The sequence below is a fragment of the Haliotis rubra genome, unplaced genomic scaffold (genome assembly GCF_003918875.1).
Source record: "Haliotis rubra isolate DU_JTF1 unplaced genomic scaffold, ASM391887v1 Scf829, whole genome shotgun sequence".
Taxonomy (NCBI): Eukaryota; Metazoa; Mollusca; class Gastropoda; order Lepetellida; family Haliotidae; genus Haliotis; species Haliotis rubra.
In genome coordinates, this window is record NW_025767556.1 from 119,385 (window position 1) to 140,876 (window position 21,492).

At 42.0% G+C, this 21,492-nt stretch overlaps 1 protein-coding gene across 1 annotated transcript; it reads left to right on the forward strand.

Annotated features, from left to right (window-relative positions):
- The first annotated feature begins 60 nt into the window (after window positions 1-60).
- On the forward strand, window positions 61-20,823 carry LOC124262241 (tubulin beta chain-like). Its single transcript, XM_046696723.1, has 9 exons — window positions 61-197; window positions 9,369-9,477; window positions 10,514-10,624; window positions 10,766-11,010; window positions 11,909-12,116; window positions 12,389-12,631; window positions 13,289-13,474; window positions 15,964-16,082; window positions 20,484-20,823. The coding sequence occupies exons 1-9, from the start codon at window positions 141-143 to the stop codon at window positions 20,544-20,546; spliced, it is 1,341 nt and encodes a 446-aa protein (XP_046552679.1). The 5' UTR covers window positions 61-140; the 3' UTR covers window positions 20,547-20,823.
- The last annotated feature ends 669 nt before the right edge of the window (window positions 20,824-21,492 follow it).

Below are 21,492 nucleotides of genomic sequence, written 5' to 3' on the forward strand. Positions count from 1 at the left end.
TTTCTTTACGGGTAGTTAAGCCGCTGGTGATTTGAGCGGGTAGTGGCGGGTATAAAACACGGGTATCAACTAACACGAACTGTGGTTGAGGAGATTTGACATTTACATCTGAGGCGTGTGCTTGCAACACAACAGCAGTCATGAGGGAAATCGTACATATGCAAGCTGGACAGTGTGGCAACCAAATTGGTGCAAAGGTAAACAGTACTTTCTTAATTGTTTGTTAATAACTGATATTTCCAGACAAAAAGGAAAAAAATTCAAAGTACACTTTCTTGAACATACAATTTCGCTCAATAACAGTATATGATAAGATCATTACTGATATCCTGGCTTAAAGACTGTTATAACAAAACATGATATTATGAATACATTAATTTTAATTTAGAACCTGATAAATGTCAGTCACAATACCTTGATTTGGGAAATAATCGTAAAACTATCTTTATGTGAACACATCTCATATGATTCAGAGGTTATAACGAAATAACAGTATAATAGAGAATATTTTTTTTAAGAAATATTTTTTTTTGCAATCAACGGTTGAAAAAGTTCTCATTCAATTTAACTTTCTAACTCCTTGTATTAAGCTTTCTTCATTGAAATACACCGGATCCAGTATGACAGTTTCCTCGCTAATACGGACAATGCCATTTAAAAAATGTACCTAAATGAATGTCTCCGTCACAAATCCATGGGTCTAATTGTAAATATGTTCCTCATAAACTGTAGCAGTTCCAACCAAGCGATAAATATTGTTTTCAATGGATTGATTGTGTTAACAAGCTGTATTGTTATATTATTGCCATAGTTATTATAAATCGAAAAAATAATTCCGACAGATTATGTCTTAGTTGTATCATATAATACAATGCTTAATATTCCACAAAAATATCGATAGCGTGCTAGGGATAAATCCATTCAGCCAAATATCAGATCGTAATGAACTCGTCAATCAACGGAGAACTGTTGTTGAGCAAAATTGATTAGTTGTTGATTGCATACAAGTGAACAACTATGGGAACTAGGGCAAGTGGGCTGGGCTTTTTAAAATTTTTTTTATAATAATCTGTACTATTGTATCAATCGGTTATTTTGTTGCTGTATATTTTGATCAGATCGTGCGTGGATACCATATAATTTTAATCACACAGGCCATCAATTCTGCTTTGGTTCTTGCTGAGAATGTTGAGATTCTGGTTTCTGTGTTTAGATGTCGATGTTTCACATCACAATGAATATACAGCGATGTTAGAGTTTGAGGTATTTGATAAATAGGAATTCAATCCGTGAGTAAAGTTCATTTAAAACGTCAGTACCGTTTCAGGATAATAGAATACGTTGATTGCATTTGTAGGTGATCGAATCTTGACACGACGAACCAGTGATCAATATTATGAGAGCACTTTTACTCCCAATAAGCCATGGCATTCAGGCATTGCAACCATTCGATCATTAATTAAACGTTGTTGGTGACGTGGCAATTCTCCAGCCAGGAATCCCCAAGCACATTTTGAATACAGAAATCTTTATTACATCATCAATACTAGAGTGAGCATGCGCGGTCCCGGGTTAGAATACAGAAGATCATCCTTGTCGTAAGAGTAGACTAAATTGGGGATTGGTTGGTCAGACAGTGTCATTATCCCGATGTGGAATGGCTCATACTTCCAGCCTGTGATTGCCAGGCTCCGTGGTACTGTTGGAATGTTGCGATTGCGGCGTAAAAGAACATTCTTCGAATTGTCGGAGTCATTTTTTACTGGTTACTTTACAACCCTCACACTGCACTCAAGCAACGGTTATCAAAGGTAGTCCTTTCTAAAGTTCTTTATCAAATTACCCTTTCAGCATTATCTCCGGGTAATCAAACATGTTTCATAAAACTTGCTTTTAAACACACAGAGAGACAGCAACATGTGTGTCCTTATCTATAACCGTCACTTCAAAGAAGCAGCGAAACAAACAAAAAGTCAATATATCCTTCAAGTAAACTGTAAAGATATCCTTCATGTGTGACCATAAGCTCAGGGGGTCTCGCTGTTCCGTTCAAACACAATGGAAATGTTAATGCATGGTTCATTTGTCTCGTAATGACCCTAAGCTTCACACATCTTTGCCAGTGTAAGGAGTTTACACCTCCAAACGAAATCACTTTTGTTATCATAAATAGTTTAATATATTCAGATGAAAAGGTGAAGATTTTAAGTTGTATTATTGCTGAAGTGTCGAATAATTATCGATGTTTTATTGAAAATGATTTAATTTAGTGTTTGCCTGTTAACACATGTCATAACAAGGGCACTCGAGTCAACTAGACGTGCTGATTTCATCTGTCACTCAAATAGTTCCTTTCAAAGAGCCAGACAGTTGAGAAGGACAGATAAACGAAACAGCTCTCTTATTCAAACATTTGACAAGTAACGGCTGGCATTTGTCATGTGACGCAGCGTGAACAAGGAACGAAAGTGTAAACTATCGGAAACGTAGATAAACGTTGTGAACCACTCTTGCATTGTCTGGTGACGGCAGTCTTAGCGGGGTAGCTTTCACCCGTAACCAACCTCGTGGGTAGATCTTCAACAAACCGGAGTCGGGTGGACAGAAATGGAAATTTAAGCCCCTGGAATGGGTAAAGGTTGTCTGGTGTCTGACAGTCCTTGTGGGTCTTTAGGGGTTTGTTTTTCGCAGCTTGTGAAATTTCGGTTGTAGAAGTCTCCCGGAGACCGTGAAGTGGTAACGAGGTTGAGGAAGTCATAGGCCATGCGTTCAGTAGGTGTGTTGGTGTGTGAGTGGTCTAATTGGGCTTAGGCCAAACACTCATGAGTTCTGTGTTTCGTCTTGATTCCCACCATCTCTTCTGTCTGGGTATTTCTGGGGTCCTGAGACCCGTGAGGGGTGGAGAAGGAGAGAAGTGTTGTTCACAGAATGACTTAACCGTTAGGTATTTGTGTTACGGTCAAACTTGGTTTTATATTCGACCTAACGCGTGGCATTTTTGGGAAGATTAATACAAGACAGCTGATCAAGTTTTAATCCTTCTTCTTCTACTACTACTACTACTACTGCTGCTGCTGCTACTGCTACTGCTACTGCTACTGCTACTGCTACTGCTACTACTACTACAGCCGCCTCCGTGGTGTAGTGGTTAGAGCGTCCGCCCGGAGAGCGGAAGGTCGCGGGTTCGATCCCCGGCCGCGTCATACCAAAAGACGTTAAAATATGGTACTTGTTGGTCCTGCCTGGCGCTCGGCATTAATGGGTACAACGAGGACTGGTCGGCTCGGAGTCAGTATAATGTGTCTGAGTAGGGTATTCATGCTTCACTGCGGCATGGTATCTCAGTGGGCTAGCACTATAAAACCAGCTTAAGTCTGGGCTAGTACAAGCAGCCGCACATACACATACACACGCATGCACGTCGTCATATGAGCGAAATATTCTCAAGCACGACGTTAAACCCAATTTCACCTCATCTCACTACTGCTACTGCTAGAGAAGGACTACTACTACTTCAGTCATGAACTTGTTGAACTTAAACGAGGCGTCTCGGTTTGGTCAAGAATGCAATTTCCTTGCAACCAGTAGAATCAGGAAGCCTTCCCTAAAAATGTAACTGAAGCATATTAGGAAGTGGTAACGATGTGCGCACGACATGCTCAACATTTCAGTTTTGTCGCTTTACAATTCATGATCAGCTACGTAACTAATGTATACCTGGAAGACTTCGTCGAATCGTGGAGCACCCATTATTCAGATAACTTCGCCCAGCAATAACAGATGCCTGCTCGTGAGAATATACCGCCCCATGGAAGCGTGTCAAGCTGAGAACATGTTCTGTCAATGGGGACGAGTGTGCACCTAGTTCGTGTTGCAGACTACGGGTAATGGCCTCTCTCCCACACCTAGAACACTTCAGGTGATTAACACCAATACGCCATCCAGCAGACACACGTCACAATCAGCGTTAACCCTGCCATTGAGAAGTCTCACAGAGAATGATAGATGCTTTGGCGACTGCCAAACGAGTACCTCAGTTTTAAGCCTTAATCACTTGATATCTGACACAAATAATTTTTGTTTTTGAACGTGTGAATCCGAATGACTATTTTTACCAAGCAATGACTGGGTACCTGGTAGGATTAGGAGGTGAATGGGTTTAAGGATTAAATGCCACGGCTCGAAGCTAATGCGGGTCAATCAGAATGATGATTTTGATTATTATTGTTGGTGTTATTGTCAAATACAATATTTATCGTCATGACGTAACAAGTGAGTGAGTGAGTTTAGTTTTACGCCGCTTTTAGCAATATTTCAGCAACATCACGACGGGGGACACCAGAAATTGGCTTCACACATTGTACCCATGTGGGGAAGCGAACCCGGGTCTTCAGCGTGACGAGCGAACGCTTTAACCACTAGGCTACCACACCGCCCCTGACGTAAATAAAAGAAAACATACTAAAGTGAAGCTCTATATATAATCCCACAGTTAGTTCAACTTGTGAAAACAAAGGAAGCATATTTCCTATTGTTCCACACAATCCGTACTTGCCATGCGGCCTGTGGGTTCCCAGATAGAATCTCACAGAGGTGAGACAATAGTATCTCACATGGAGCTTGACACGGTATATCTCTCCATTACATCTCGCGGCGCTGTTCTGCACATATCTAGAATCTACCTGTTGTATATATGGTTACCTGTAATTACTTAATCAAAGGATACAGCGGTGTTTGTGTTAAGCTCTCTTTGAAGCAGTTTAGACCCGAGAGAGGACGGTAATAATTTGAACTTTGCACGATATGTGCTCAACTGATTTAAGCTAAGACTTGTTATGGAAACACCAGCCGTACATTCGAACCGTTTGTACAATATTTCAGAATAAGTTAGTCATGTTTTTTCTGTTAATGGCATTACATGAATCCATCGTCTTCTTGGAATACACAACGTATATTTGAAGCCAGTTGCAGGACCATTGTCATCTATTCGAAGTCCTGGGTGCCGTTGTACAAAACAACCTTAGCGCTACAACTGTCTAGATGTTAAAGTATGGGAGTTACGATCACCTTAGCGCTAAAACTGTCGTAAGTCTAGATGTTAAAGTATGGGAGTTACGATCACCTTAGCACCAAAAATGTCGTAGGTCTAGATGTTAAAGTATGGGAGTTATGATCCCCTTAGCGCTAAAACTGTCGTAAGTCTAGATGTTAAAGTATGGGAGTTATGATCACCTTAGCACCAAAAATGTCGTAGGTCTAGATGTTAAAGTATGGGAGTTACGATCACCTGAGCGCTAAGGTTGTTTTGTTCAACGGCCCAGTGCCCCGTTCCACAAAGCGATCGAAGCGCTACGGCCGTCGTAAGTCTTTGTTAAAGTATGGGTCTTACGATTTCCTTAGCGTTACGATCCCTTCGTGAAACGAGGCCCTGGGCCCCGTTTCACAAAGCTCTCGTAAGCACAAGATCTCGTAACCTTTCTCGTATCATTCGTACTCCCTATGTTACAGTACAGGAGGTACGAATGCTACCAGAAAAGTTACGAGATCTTGGGCTTACGAGAGCTTTGTGAAACGGGGTCCTGCTAGTCCACGCACGCTTGTTTGTATCTCAAGGTCATCCAGCTGATGGACGTTTGAACGGAAAGAATCCACCCCCTCACACCTATAAATCCGATCGTGTGGTTGAAACACTTTGAGTCACCCGTTGTGATAAAATACAACATTGTTTATAAACTGATATGTCGTTTTGACTTTCGGGGTCAGTCATGGATTTTTCTCAAATAATTCTTCTCAGTGAGTCGCTGATCAAATTCGGCAGCTTGTGGATGTTAGAAGTGGTTCATCAAGAATATCATGTGTTGTGGAACATTCATGTCTAACCCTTGGGTCATTCTCCAATCAGCGCCGCCATATAGTTGGAATATTGCTGAGCGCGGCGTAAAACAAAACTCATTCACTCACTCACTCATTCTCCAGTCAGTTTAAATTATGCATATGTGTTACATTTCGATTCACCACCCATTAAACTTAAAAATGGCAATGCATGCGAGTAACTCCGCTCTTGGCTGGACAAGTATAGCTCTTCTTGACGGTGAATTCTCCATGCTGTAAACCATCGCACTCTTTAATTCATCTTTATGCATGAGGGGACCTGATGAGAGAGTGTTTTTCAGTTTATAGCAATATTCCAGGACGGGAGACACCAGAAATGGGCTTCACACATTGTGCCCATGTGGGGAATCGAAACCGTGTCTTCGGCGTGACGAGTTAACCACCAGGCTGCCCCATCGCCCTTAATGTGACCTGAACATTCATGTTATTAGCATTCGCGCCCGACTAAAGTTTCATTTTTGCATTCATGCTGTCAACCTGTGACCTGTGCATTCATGCTATAACCCATCGCACTATCTGAGTGAGGTTCGTGCAGTCATGTATTGGGCGTGTTAGATCCCCTGCTGGTATGGTTATGGGCCGGGAAAGCGACATTTCAAATTATATAGGTAGAATACAGAAGGGTTTTTCCGGCAATATTTTTGGTTCAGTGATTTTTTATTGGGGCTTTCCCGGCTCTGAGTAAGAACATCAGAGACAAAAGAATTTGAATGATTTAGAGTTTTATTGAACCGTACCGTAGTTAATATAAATAAATTAATACTGATGATACAGCATATATTTGAACTGATATATTTGATATATGACAAAACATATCACTGCAAATCATGTTCATTGTCACTGTAATCAACCTTGCCAATCTGGTTGCTGATGAGGTCATTCTTCAAGGACTGGAGTGTTTACCGCCTCTGACCGTCTCCACGAATGTAATTCGAACCTGTGTATTAGCCATTTTAGTAACGATCATTCCTTCACTTCAGGGGCGGTGGGGATGAAACTACGCCGAAGAGGATGAACTCAATGCCAATGTTATATGTTGCTGGAATATTGCTAAAAGCGGCGTAAAACTAAACTCAGTCAGTCAGTCAGTCCTTCACTTCATATTTATAAGGGATGAAACTATAAGGATGAACTCAATGTCAATTTATAGTTTACACAACAAAGTAACAAAATATTAAGCTGTCTGATCTATTTGGTCAAACTGTTTGTTTTTAAAATCTTTCTTTACTTATAACATGGCTTCTCACATTTTAATAGGATTAATCTAGATCAAACAGAACTTCTCACATGTTTGTTTAACATACCAAACACATGGACGCTCAACTCATTTACCGTAATCTGATGTTTTCTTTGCAACTATCATGTTGACGTTTTCCCGGCAATACCCCACAGAACCTGGTTTGACGCTTTACCGGGTATACTAAAAATTGAAATATCGCTTTCACGGGCCGACACCGCTGGTGTCCCTTCTACTGACTAGCTGACCAGCGGTCACAACAACTTGACAGGATTGTGGCGGATTAGTCACCTGTCCTTATCTTGACTTCATCGGATTGAAGATTACCACAAATCCCCGTATTCTATAGGCTAGCTATCGGCATGTCCGACATCGTGACAGATACGTTAGTTCTCAGCCTTAAACTTCATTTGACCAAAGAAATTACCTGGATTACGGCAAATCTAGGCAGCCACCAATACCAATAATACTGTATATTATCGTGTGTATACTTGATGCTTCATTAAAGAGTGCCGTACACAAGCAGAGGTTGTTAGCTCTGTTAAGTCATAGATTTATAATTGACCACGGTGCTCCAAGTGGGCCACTTAAACCGCGAATACGTGTGAAATACGTACTAGGTTATGTTTTTTACGGATATCAAGGGTGAGTGAGTGAGTTTAGTTTTGTGCCGATTTTAGCAATAGTCCAGAAATATCACGGCGGGGGACACCAGAAATGGGCTTCACACACTGCGCTCTTGTGGGAAATCGAACCCGGTTCTTCGCCATGACGAGCGAACGCTTTAACCACTAGGTCACCCCCCACCGCTCCCGGATATCAAGAGCTTCACAGTACTTGCATGTTATTAGTTGAACATTGCGCATGCATGTGCAGCAATTTCAGAAATATCACGCGTAGCGCATTGAAATATTGGAGCTAAAAGCTCACTCAGCGGTAGGGTAGCCAAGCGGTTCTAATGCATCCGCTAGTCACGACCAGCCCCTGTTCGATTCTTCACATGTGAAGCCCATTTCTGTCGGACAATAGAACCAGGGTCTTCAGTGTCACCTTCAAAAGTTTCAACGACGACCACAGTGCCAGAAGTTATCAGGGTTTTGTCACGGGTCAGGTCAATTTCATCTGTGCATGGTGTGGATGACCTGACGCATGGTGTGGATGACCAGACCAAGATTAAGAAAGCAGTTCTACTTCCCAACCTAAACGGTGTATCTTAATGTTAGGGATTAGCACTTTTCTTGGACAGACTATTGACAATTTCCCGTCCGGCGGGGTGTAATGATTTGGAAATATAGAAGAAAGAGCGGACTATCTCGAGCTATTAATCACGGGCAGAGGGATTAGTTGTCAAGAAACTTACGTTAATGTTCTTCTTGGGCCGTAAAGCAAAATAGTCCATGATGAAAAGAAGGTAGGTGGGTAATGTCGGGGATCAGAGAGTGAGAGACAGCTAATAGAGTATTTTCTGCCCTCGTAGGTCAAATGAGCTAACGCTGATTGACGGATATTTTTGAAACATGCATGGTTCGTTAGTCCGACCCAGCCGAAAAGGATTCGAGCATCCTTTCAGTGTGGTGCCATTTGATTTTGTCTTCGAATATAGATTGTCTTCTTGGTGCACAGACGACCACGTTTGTATTTGGCTTGCGGAGCAGACGATGCCATTACTCAGCAGACGACAACTGTCGAGATGAGAATTAGAAAAACGAGTTTGGATTAGATCTTTCAATTAACTTCGAGTAAAACTGGCAAGTGTTACAAACAACTTTCCTAACAAAAAGTACATTCCCTGGAATGTTCAATGATTCAGTGGAAGGAACTCATTAGGTCTGAACACATGGATTGTCGTCAGTTGGTGATCTGTCTGTCTCGATGAACAGCTGATGGTCTGTTTGCCTTGAGAGTAGACTGACGATCTAAACCGGTATGATGGCAAAGGGGGTATTCCACTACGTGACATTAGTGCAACTACAATCGTAGATGAAGTCGTAGTACTAAGACAACGTCACCGGGACGCTGTATCCCATTTTAATTTTCAACCGCTCGATGTTCCAATGTTCTGTCTTGGATCGATGTTGGTTTGATTTGATCGGAATGATTGATACTCTCATTCCACCAGGTCGACTATAATGTGTTTTTTTATATATTGTGTGAATAATATTCACTTTCGTGAAACGAAACTATTTATGTTTTGAATCCTTGTAAATATACAAGCCATGTTTTGGTTTTGTTTGCGCAGTTCTGGGAAGTGATCTCCGACGAGCACGGCATTGACCCTACCGGCACCTACCATGGCGACTCCGACCTCCAGTTGGAGAGAATCAACGTCTACTACAACGAAGCAACAGGTAACATAACGTTTCAGAATCTCCTTCATATAACATGAAAACAATCCCAACATCTATGCTTCACCTGTAGGCGAGATAGTACGTGATAAGGGAGCATTGCATTCGTCAACATACAAGTTTTATCTGTTTTGCAAATAATCGCGTGGTTAATATCACGAACAACGATCCAACGATCAAAATGAAAAAATCCGATCCTCATTTTACTGGGTTCCCAGGGGTATGATACCATGGTCCTGTAATTCTCAGTGCCATATGTAAATAAGTCTCCCAATCGTAAGTCATAAGAAGATAATTGATTTGAAACAGATACACCACTTACAACACCATCATGTTTAAAGCAGTTGTTGCATAAATGAAGTTGATAGAGATGGACTCTAAGCGTTATGTAATTCAATGCAGGCCGCCCGAATATGTCCGATGTGGAAATGTGGCGGATTGTACGTTCGCTTCGATTGATGTCAACGTTTTTCACGTTGAATTTTTAAAGTGCATTAAGTATCGGGGCTCTTAGTTTAAATACTGTTATGACCATATCGCATCATGCAACATCACGCTCGGGAAAATGGCATTTCCTGTAAAACCAAGTCTCCTAACATTTGATAAAGCATACATATCAATCCCTTTATAACTGCTCTTTACTCCAAATGGTACCTCAGTGCGTGAAGATCTGGGAACTTCTCCGTAGATGACGTCAGGTGAACTTCGTTATCAATTGAAATACAAAGAAGCTTTTATATTATATGTATGATTGAGTGTAACAATCGAACAAGCATATCTGATATTAAAAATAATATAAATTGAGAGTTCTGAATGCCAAAAATAAAACTGCGACAAATATTATTGTGAATATTTGTACCAGCTACCTCGTCTGGACCTGGACTAAAATGAACAATATACTGTGGGAGATAGTTCCAATTTCTCAGAATAATACATATTTCTGTCAAGACTTACATATACTGGTACAAAATAGTGGTTTTACTGCCATTATTAATTTGTATTTTCACTGCAATCATCATTTATGTTTGGTGTTTTGCAGGCGGGAAGTATGTCCCGAGGAGCATCCTGATCGATCTGGAACCTGGCACCATGGACTCTGTCAGGTCAGGACCTTTCGGACAGATTTTCCGACCAGACAACTTTGTTTTCGGTAAGTCTGTCTGGCACTATTCTCAGGAAGCAATATGAACCTTATTTGCCCATATCCTACTATTCAAACTACTTCAGCCAAAGATCAGCCTTGAAAGTTACAAAGTAACTATGGCAAAGTGTTACCTCTCTGGTGCTTCAGGTCAGAGCGGAGCTGGCAACAACTGGGCCAAGGGTCACTACACGGAAGGAGCCGAACTCATTGACTCGGTTCTCGATGTGGTCCGGAAAGAGGCGGAAAGTTGCGATTGTATCCAGGGCTTCCAGCTCACTCACTCACTGGGCGGGGGTACAGGTGCGGGGCTGGGTACCCTCCTCATCAGCAAGATCAGGGAGGAGTATCCCGACAGAATCATGAACACATTCTCAGTTGTTCCATCGCCAAAGGTGAGCATATTACACACCGAAGACATTGACTGGTTACCCTGTTCACAAAACGCAGTTACTGTTTAAGCAGATATGGTACAGACAGACCTAGAAATTATGGAGTCTGACATTGTTTCATCACATACAATCAAGAAAGAAAGTCGATAATCGTTCTAAGACGCCCAGCCAAGTCTAAATCTAACGTTTGTTTGCTTGTTGTTTAATGCCACACTCATCAATATTCAAGCTATATGACGGTGGTATGTAAATAATCACAAGCCAGTGATCAACAGCATGAGCATCGATCTACACAATTGGATACCGTGACATGTGTCAAACAAGTCAGCGAGCCTGACCACCCGATCCCGTTAGTCGACTCATCCGACAAGCATGGGTTGCTGAAGACCGATTCTAGCCCAGATCTTCACGGATAGATCTAGACGTTGTTGCTGGAGATACATGTGAATCGTTAACGTTGTCTGTGTAATTAGCGTATTTATTATGTTAACAGACAATTAAGTGTCAGATGGCCAGCATCCAACATGCATGGACTGCCAAATACGTGCGTGAATTTACGCCGCATGGGTATTATTTCAGCCAAATGAGTGAGTGAGTTTAGGTTTACGCCGCACTCAGCAATATTCCAGCTATATGGCGGCGGTCTGAAAATAATCGAGTCTGAACCAGACAATCCAGTGATCAACAGCATGAGCATCGATCTGCACAGTTGGGAACCGATGAGATGTGTCAACCAAGTCAGCGAGCCTGACCACCTGATCCTGTTAGTCGCCTCTTACGACAAGCATGGGTTACTGAAGGCACATTCTAACCCGGACCTTCACGGGTCTCAGCCAAATGATCTCAGGCTAACTCCATATCAAAGTTCAGAACATAAGAAAGGTGTGTATTGTTGTTCCAGGTATCGGACACAGTTGTGGAGCCGTACAACGCCACCTTGTCTGTCCATCAGCTGGTCGAGAACACCGACGAGACCTACTGCATCGACAACGAGGCTCTGTACGACATCTGCTTCAGGACCCTCAAGCTGACCACCCCCACCTACGGCGACCTCAACCACCTCATCTCAGCCACAATGTCAGGGGTCACCACGTGTCTCAGGTTCCCAGGTAGGGGGGCGCGTGAAGGTCACTGATACTGTTACCTGTATTCAGAATTACAAACTCAATCTAATTAGTTTTCCGTATAATTGTTAGTAGGGTTTACATGCTTCATATTACTTCATATTAATTTAAAAGTCCACTTAAAAAACAAAATCAACAACATATACATGTATGCATAAATTTCGTCTGGATATAAGGTGTATAATTGTTAGAAATCTGAATAGCAATACTAATTAAAGTTAATCTATATCAAAGGTTAAGCTGTTGATATTTGACAGGCCAGCTGAATGCAGATTTGAGGAAGATTGCGGTCAACATGGTACCCTTCCCACGTCTTCACTTTTTCATGCCTGGATTCGCTCCCCTTACCTCCCGTGGAAGTCAACAGTACCGCGCTTTGACCGTCCCAGAACTCACACAGCAGATATTTGATGCCAAGAACATGATGGCGGCATGTGACCCCAGGCATGGTCGCTACCTCACAGTCAGCTCCATCTTCAGGGGAAGGATGTCCATGAAAGGTAGGTAATCCTGCTGGCTCACTATCAGCTCCATCTTCCGGGGAAATGTGCCCATGAAAGGTAGGTAATCCTGCTGGCTTACTGTCAGCGCCTTCTTCCGGGGAAATGTGTCCATGAAGGGTAGTTAACCCTGCTTTTGCACTGTGAGCGCCATCTTTAGGGGAAGGATGTCCATGAAGGGTAGGTAACCCTGCTTTTGCACTGTGAGCGCCATCTTCTGGGGAAAGATGTCCATGAAGGGTAAGTACTCCTGCTGGTTCACTGACAGCTCCATCTTCAGAGGAAGGATTCCATTAAGGACAGGTAACCCTGCTGTTACACTGTCAGCGCCATCTTCTCGGGAAGGGTATCTATTTAGAGTAGGTATTCCCACAGCATGTGTGCAGTATGTCAAGATTTTCGGGTAACAATCGAGGCCAGGCAAACTCTGTATCCTTCCAATACTGATGTCAGACAAACACGCAAGCGACTCTCTAGTTTCTTGTCGCTACGGACTCCCAACACCATTATTCTCAAGAAATGACCCTGAATACACTTTGGAATGAGAAATCCCATTCACAGTGGAGACGGCCTTTAGCTTCGTGGTAGGCAGCTTTTTGACTCGTCACAGGTTGTGGGTATAAAATATATCCGGCATTCTTGATCCGCTGTTTCCAGAGGTTGACGAGCAGATGCTCAACGTTCAGAACAAGAACAGCAGCTACTTCGTGGAATGGATTCCCAACAACGTCAAGACCGCCGTCTGCGACATCCCGCCACGCGGTCTGAAGATGTCTGCAACGTTCATCGGGAACACCACAGCTATTCAGGAACTCTTCAAACGGGTGTCTGAGCAGTTCACAGGTGAGAGCAGCGATCACGTACAGACGCTGGTGTTGTTATGAAGGGTAGACTACTCGTGCAGCCTTACTCTATACTGAGGCACTGCCGCCAAACAGATCGCGATTTCAATGGGGTCTTGCCTGTCGAATTTATCGAAAGTCTTACCACAGAACAATGACAAAACCGAAACGCATGTGTATACACAGTCATCGGATTATTTACACCGTATATAATGAGTGGTTACCTTCAGTGATTATAGGTGTCAAAATGAATGCAATTTTTGTAATGAAGAAACTATGATGAATTCATAACGTTTACACAAAAGGTCCATTCGTTCTAATATTACAGAAATGTGTTAGAAATTCCTAGGACTAAAAATAAATTAATTTGTAAGAGTTTGATAATTCGGCAATAAATTAAACTTTCATCAGTGTTTGTGTATGATGCAGACTCGGTATCTTATAGAAACAGCTTTCTTTATCGCATATTTAAATCATTTTTAAAAAATCATGCTTATTAGTAGTAAAAAATACAATTATTATGTTATTGAAGCCGTAGTATTTATTTCTCAATCCCTTAAAGATAGAATCGGCAGAATTAATGTCTGGACACACCTTTCACTTTGATTAATATATTTTCTCAAACCGATACATGTATCCAAACCAACCCACACACCTCCGACCAAACCCAAAGCGACCTATGATAGTTGGTCGTACACATAAGTGTGTGTTCTCATACTCAAGATCTCTTCATGGGTCGAAAGCAGGAATATAATGAAACGTCTTAGACAAACTTGTTATCATTTTGCCAACCCTCTCTCGCCTTAAATCCTGCATATTATACACACATGAAAAAACGACATGCAGCCCACAACACGATATTCCAGAACACGAATATGATTTATTATTTTTCATAAGCACGATATGCCGCCTATCTGGCTTGTTATACAGCGAGAGTTAGATAGCAACACGCCCGTTCTCCTTGCCTCCGTTTTTATGGCCTGTTACATCGTTATCTTGCATTATGCCGCGACAAAGGAAACGAAATGTGCATAATAAAATTTAAGCTTGTTCTTTATGGCGGGATATCTGTCCATTACTCTTCAATAGGAGGCAGTACGTTGCTGAGTTTATGCCCAGTTTGTGCAAAATATGCAATTTGATCCTCCCCAGAAATATGATAATACTTGAAAGATATAATTCATGTGATATTACAGTGAAAACAGAACATTATCTGTCCGTGTGTTACAAATTTAGTCAAAGGCGAAACTATCATGAACATGCGGTTAATTTATGAAAACTCAGATTGAAAATTAATAAACGCCTTTGATATTTCAGCTTCCAAGTACACATGTAACGCCCATTTTTTTAGTTCAACTGACACAAAGAAGCCCGTGAAACATGCGATAGTGTATTACCTTCACAGGCCGTTCTCATCTACCTTTGTTCATTGTGTTACAGTTGACATTAATTTCTAATTTATGGTAGAATTTCCTCTTTTAACCTTAAGAGATATTACTTAACATTTCACATATAACATGGTTTAGTGACATTTGTTTAATTATATTCTGAATTTATTTAACGTTTTCCTCATCGTTTTGTACATTCGCCTTTGTCGTAGTGATATTATATTTAGTGTTACATAAAAGGGTCTTGAGGCTGTGACCCAGTCGTATGGGGAGAAGCAAGTCGATGTGCAGAGTTGCTTCCCTTCACATTGCCAGGAAACTATGATCGTATGTTCGAATCCTGGTTTCTTTTTGTATAATTATTTGTTGTTTAACCGTACTCACAAGTTTCCAGCTACATGACGGCGGTCAGTAAATAATCAAATCTGGACCAGACAGTCCAGTGATTGACACCATGAGCATCGATCTACGCATTGGGGGTACAATTACTTGCATGAACAAAGTCATGTCTAAACCACCCGATCCTGTTAGTCGTCTCCTAACACAAGCATGGGCGGCTGAAGACCAATTCTAACCTGGATCTATATTTGTAAGGGGAGGTTTGGTGGCCTAGTGACTAAAGCGTTAGCTCGTCACGCCGAAGTGCCCCTAAAACGGCGTAAAATGGTTTGTTCAGCAAAATAGTAAATAACCTGCATCTCTTCTAATCTCTCCCTTCCTCCCACCCCAACCCCTGATCCACGAACACATCAAGTCGAAACACCGTGTTATACCTAAATGACTGTTAAAATACACCCTTGCAGATCCGGGGTAGAATTGGTCTTCAGTAACCCATGCTTGTCGTAGGAGGCGACTAACAGGATCGTGTGGTCGGGCTCGCTGACTTGGTTGACACGTGTCATCGTATCCCCATTGCGAAGATCGATGCTTGAGCTGTTGATCACTGGATTGTCTGGTCCAGAATCAATTATATACCGACCGCCGCCATATAGCAGGAATATTGCTGAGTGCGGCGTAAAACAACAAACCAAGCAACTGTTTAAAGAGGTGTTACACCAACTCACTCACTACTTTTACTTCACGTTTGATCCTCCCATTGCAGCCATGTTCCGACGCAAGGCTTTCCTCCACTGGTACACGGGCGAGGGTATGGACGAGATGGAGTTCACCGAGGCCGAGTCCAACATGAACGACTTGGTGTCGGAGTACCAGCAATACCAGGTAATATCCTTATTATATTCAGGACAGAATAACGTTCCGTTTTAGTCAGTCCTCTCAAGAGCGGCTTTCCACCCCGCGATTGTGGCTTTTCGTATATACCAAGGGCGGGTCACTCTTACCGTACCTCTAAACTAGTTCTGTACCAGCAATGCGCTTTTCTAATACGTATGTCAAACAAACCAGAAGCAATTTATGGCAACTTATTCAAAGCCAGTTGCAGATAGGATCAGCGACCCCGAGTAACATCGACGTCATGTTCGATAATCAAATACAATCAAACACTTTTGTGTCGAAGTTGCAGGGACCCACGTAAATACTTCGGGTAATCCAAACTTCGACAAAGCCGTAAAATGATGACTATAATACTATAAATAAGGTATTCGCAGGGACTAAACTTCTATTTCGAGACAGCGGTAAGCTTGGCACATCAAAGTTCGACACAAAGGTGTTTGGCTATATACAATCAAAGACCTTTCGTCACCATGGCCTCTATTTTAGTGGTTTCGAAATACTCGAAATACAGCCTCCTAGTCAAATTACCATTTTGTTCGTCCATGGATGTGTTTAATAGTATATTATGCATCTCATGCACAAAATCAATGCCCCCCCCCTCTAATTTTTAAGCAGAAATATTTAATGTAGAATTATGTACAAAAATGCTAACCCCCTAGTACATGTGTACAAACTTGATGGCCCCACTACCTTCCCAGAACAAAATGGGAGACCCTCCAAAAATAAAATAAATAAAATAAACAAAATAAACAAAATAAATAAATAAAATAAATAAATAATAATAATAATGATAAAATGGAAATAAATAATTAAATAAGAAGAAAAAAATCCCTTAATTCCTTAAGATGTCTTTAGTATCGATACATCCATGTCCGTATCGGGTATCGTATCACTGCACGGAAACTTTATCGGTGTATCGTTTCACACCTACGCACTACCGCGGCTACTACACCAGCAACAGTTCATCCTCTCGTTCCACGACTACCACAACTCGGACGACCATCCGGGTCCTCTCAGCACCCAGAGTGTTCCCTTCAGTTGTTTCTCTGACACACAGGTCTCCTGCAATGAGCAACGCCCTCTATCTGATGCCTCACGTCTTGACTGCAGGGTCATAAATCACCATGTTTTCCTGAACGTGTAACATACAAGTCGGACACGAACCATATGCACGAACCTCTACTTGCCAAGGGCCCGTGGTACACGTTTAATGTCTCGCAGAAAGAGGTTCGCGAGTGTGGGGGAGAGAGCAGTACTCGCCGTCCTAGACTATCACCGTCCTTGCAGTCGCGGCCGCGGCTGCAGTACATGTCGAAGTAGGGACGGTATATATCCATGGAAGGTACTAGTCAGTTAGTAATACCAAATGTTGTAGGGGTACATTGATGTATATCATTGGTGGTAGAGTGGTAAGCGCAAAATGTATTGAGGCAGCATGTTGGGAAGAGAGATAGAGTGATTGAGTTTAGTTTTACGCCGCACTCATTAATATTCCTATTATATGGCAGTGGCCTGTAAATAATCGCGTCTGGACGAGAAAATCCAGAGATCAACATCATGAACATTGATCTACGCAATTGGGATACGATGACATGTGTGAACCAAGTCAGCGAGCCTGTCCACCCGATCCCTTTAGTCGCCTCTTACGACAAGCATGGGTTACTGAAGATCAGGTCTAACGCAGATCTTCACGGGTCTGTTGGGAAGAGAGGTATTATGGTAGTCGGTGTAGCACAGACACGTTTTTAGGAAAAGCGGCATAAAACCATAGTCACTTCTGCAGAAGGAAACACGACCAAGGATCGTAATCGTGGCGAAACTGAATCTCTGTCATAAGCGGATCCTGGTAACAGTCAAAGTGAATTTGCCGACTGAGGCTGGGCTACTGGTTCCCGGGTAGTAGTAGTAGTAGTAGTAGTAGTAGTAGTAGAAGCAGCAGCTGTAGTAGTAGTAGTAGTAGTAGTAGTAGTGGCAATGGTAGTCATAATTGGGGATATACCTTTTACGTGCGCTTCTTAATATTGTAAATGCGTATCAACATCTGAAATCGTTTTTCACATGATTATAATACCGTTAACGGCATTTTCTCATTAAAGGTATAATTTACTACCGTTATCTTTAGCTATGAATTTTAATTTCGACGCCAGGAGGTAAAGGTATAACGATAGCGCAGTGAACAAGGCACATGAGGAAAACAAATTAAGAACACGTTCCTACATTCTCCATTTTCAAAAGAAAAAAAGATATTCCACATAAACAGATTCTCTTCTTTTCCCGTTTGAAGAGCCAAGGGTAAGGTAATGAGCTTTCAACTAGATAACTCCGTGATTATAGCCCCACGCGGCCAAACATGCTGCACAGTTGAAACAAAATTCATGTTTCAAATTTACTTTTTCTTCATAATGGGAAAGTCATTTTGCTTTTAAGTTTCAAAACACTGCGATAATTGACGTACGAAACGAAGAAATGGAGTGTGCTCTGTTAGTTATCCTAACCATGCGCCCGTGCAGGTTTGGCTGGGTCTAGGGGACATGAGTTGGGATAATTGGCCAATAAACAAACAACAACATGTGTATAACTGAAAGAATTCTTAGAAAATTGGGATTATGTTTCAACAAAACGCGTCAGCTGAGCGGAAGCGTAGTTTCACTGTACCGCGCCCTTCTTGCAGCATCACGTGCTGCCCGATCCCTGCCCTCGTGACATCAGCACGTGCCTTATACCGACTTGATGGGGACACTTGAAGTCCGTGCAATTGCGTAATTGTGTGCCATGCTCGCATAGTGCACCGTATTATGTTTTATAATGTGAGTAAATCGTTTTATTTGTTTTCCTCTTGAATGTCGGTGACTCATATACATTCTTACACGTTTTAATGGGCTCGAGATTTTGTTGCTGTCCGTTTCAATATAACTTCCAATTACCTCAACAGCTTTTTTGGAATCACAAATGGAGCCCGAATGCAGATAACACCTATATTGTTGTGGCTGTTTTGTTTGTTTATTGTTTAAACCCAGCAATATACCAACTACATAACTGATTCTGGACGAGACAGTCCAGTGATTGACGTCATGAGCATCAGCTTACTGAACCTCTGGGTTACGGTCTAAAATACGTTATTATGGAATTACTGTTTAACTTTGTGATTCATTGAACAAAATCGTTATAATGAATAATAATTAATTCATTTTGTGACCCATCAAGAAATAAATGCGTTTTAATGTATATAGATGTTGATCGAACACATGTATTCTGACATGCTTGACGGACATACAGATTTTAATACTTGTGAATCAATATGTCGGTTTTTATGATGGTTTGCTTCACTAATGTTCTACGCGTTATTATGAACTTTCTCATTAAACAGAAAATGTACATATCGCGAATATTTTTCTAAGGATTGAAAAAACTTCTCAATCTCCTGTTAATCTTAAATTGCTGTTGCGATTCTGATGGCGGTTGTGTGATTTCTCCTGGCGGGCGGTGGGGTAGCCCAGTGGTTAAAGCGTTCGCTCGTCACATCGAAAGCCCGGGTTCGATTCCCCACTGTGCACTATATCTGAGGTTGTATGCATGCATTTCGAGTATTACCCAACGTTATCCTTGATTAACCCCGGCTCACACAGGTTGGAAATATGGTTTACTCAAATGAGTTTCAATAACTGACCGCATGTACTGACCTCGAGATGGCCACTCGTTGTTTCATCCCCTTTATATTGAGTGCCAGTCGGGGTACATATAATTAAACCACAAGGGAAAGTTATGTCCATTGTCCACTGATTAACTGCCCTAGGGCAATTACTTCTGTTTACAAACAGTAAATTTGTACTCACCTTGATAATCTTCATCATGCCTAATACATTAAACGCGTATTAAATAAGTATGCCCTCGTGGTGTAAGCCGTTTAATCACTCTCACTACGGTAGTTATTTAAATAAAGCCTTTTCAAATCTGCCTGACAATGTCCGAGAAGGTATGGATGCGTGTACATACGCCCAAAGCGGCGGCAAACCAACCTACTCACTCACAATATAACGCTTCAAGTAAAGCATATCAAACCTGTACATGTTTCAGTCACACTCAGGGGCGGTGGGGTAGCCTGGTGGTTAAAGCATTTGCCCGACAAGCCAAAGACCCGGGTTCTATTCCCGGCATAGGTACAATCTTGTGTGAAGCCAATTTCTGGTGTAGCCCGCCGTGATACTGCTGGAATATTGCTAAAAGCGGCGTAAAACTAAATTCACTCACTCACAGTCACGCACGAAAAAGCGTCCCAGGTTTTAAGTGATATTCATGGGACTCACGTTGACTTCACATGGTATTATTCCAGCATATATTTAACCTCTCACCAAAGCATGTATTTTCTAAAGCCACCATTTCTGTTTGTAGGATGCCACTGCAGAGGAAGAAGGCGAATTCGACGAAGAAGAGGAAGCAGAGGAAGCGGGTTAGAAAACCACATGACTGTCACGTGATCACCGAGGGTCCTTGAGGGCGACTCTGACCATCCGTCCAAGAATTGTTATTACTTGTTGATTATAGCTTCCGTGAGATATTTATTGAAGGAAATTACAAACTAGACTGTCAAAACATGTTAGACTCTCCACTAACAACACCTGATCAAATTAGACAAATGTTCGTCCTTTTGGTATCGTAGTTTTCATAGATCATCCGTGTTATCTTATTATGTTCGTTATATACGCAATAGTAGTAAAAAAAATATAGATTCCCCATTGTTGTGCTCTTTTTGACCCCATTGTCCTCATTGCCTTATCTTGCCAGGAGCTTACATCTGTGCCTACCATCCACATCTGGAGGGGTGGGGACGCCCAATTGGGCCCGTAAGTAGGTCGAGTCACTTTGCGAGACCTAATTAGTACTTCGGGTGACAAGTTTCCTATCGTTTCGATTGGTCTCATGGTTGTCAGTTGACAGCAGGGAACCTATAATCCTTGCAGGAATAACAAATGTCCGATGTGACAATCCCCAGATTAGACAACTATCACGACTGTCAACAGCTGTGACAGGCAAACATGGTTGTACACTTGGTCTAGCAAAGTCATATTTGGCGGTAGCGCAATTTGGAACCCGAACTGGTTCTTGAATATACGCTTGTCACCGGAAATCTGGTACGGGAAGTAAGTTGGACCCCATCTCGCAAGTTGGCGCGCGCAAAGGGAGCCGGGAACCAGCCTAATTTTGGAAGTAGCGCCTGTGAGACTTACAGGCCCTGTGGTTAAGGCGGTCACGCAGAAGGCCAGGATTCGATTCCCTACATAGGTACAATGTGTGAAGCCTATTTTTGGTGTCCCCCACAACCGTGGTATTGCTGGAATATTGGTAAAAGCGGCGTAAACCAACCCACCCACCATCCACATCTCATTTATCACTAAGGTTG

Excerpts from the sequence above, each read along its gene's own strand:
- LOC124262241 (XM_046696723.1), top strand. The coding sequence starts at position 141 with ATGAGGGAAATCGTACATATGCAAGCTGGACAGTGTGGCAACCAAATT. Across the intron at positions 198-9,368 it reads GCAACCAAATTGGTGCAAAG|TTCTGGGAAGTGATCTCCGA; the intron begins GTAAACAGTACT and ends TTGTTTGCGCAG. Across the intron at positions 12,117-12,388 it reads CACGTGTCTCAGGTTCCCAG|GCCAGCTGAATGCAGATTTG; the intron begins GTAGGGGGGCGC and ends GATATTTGACAG.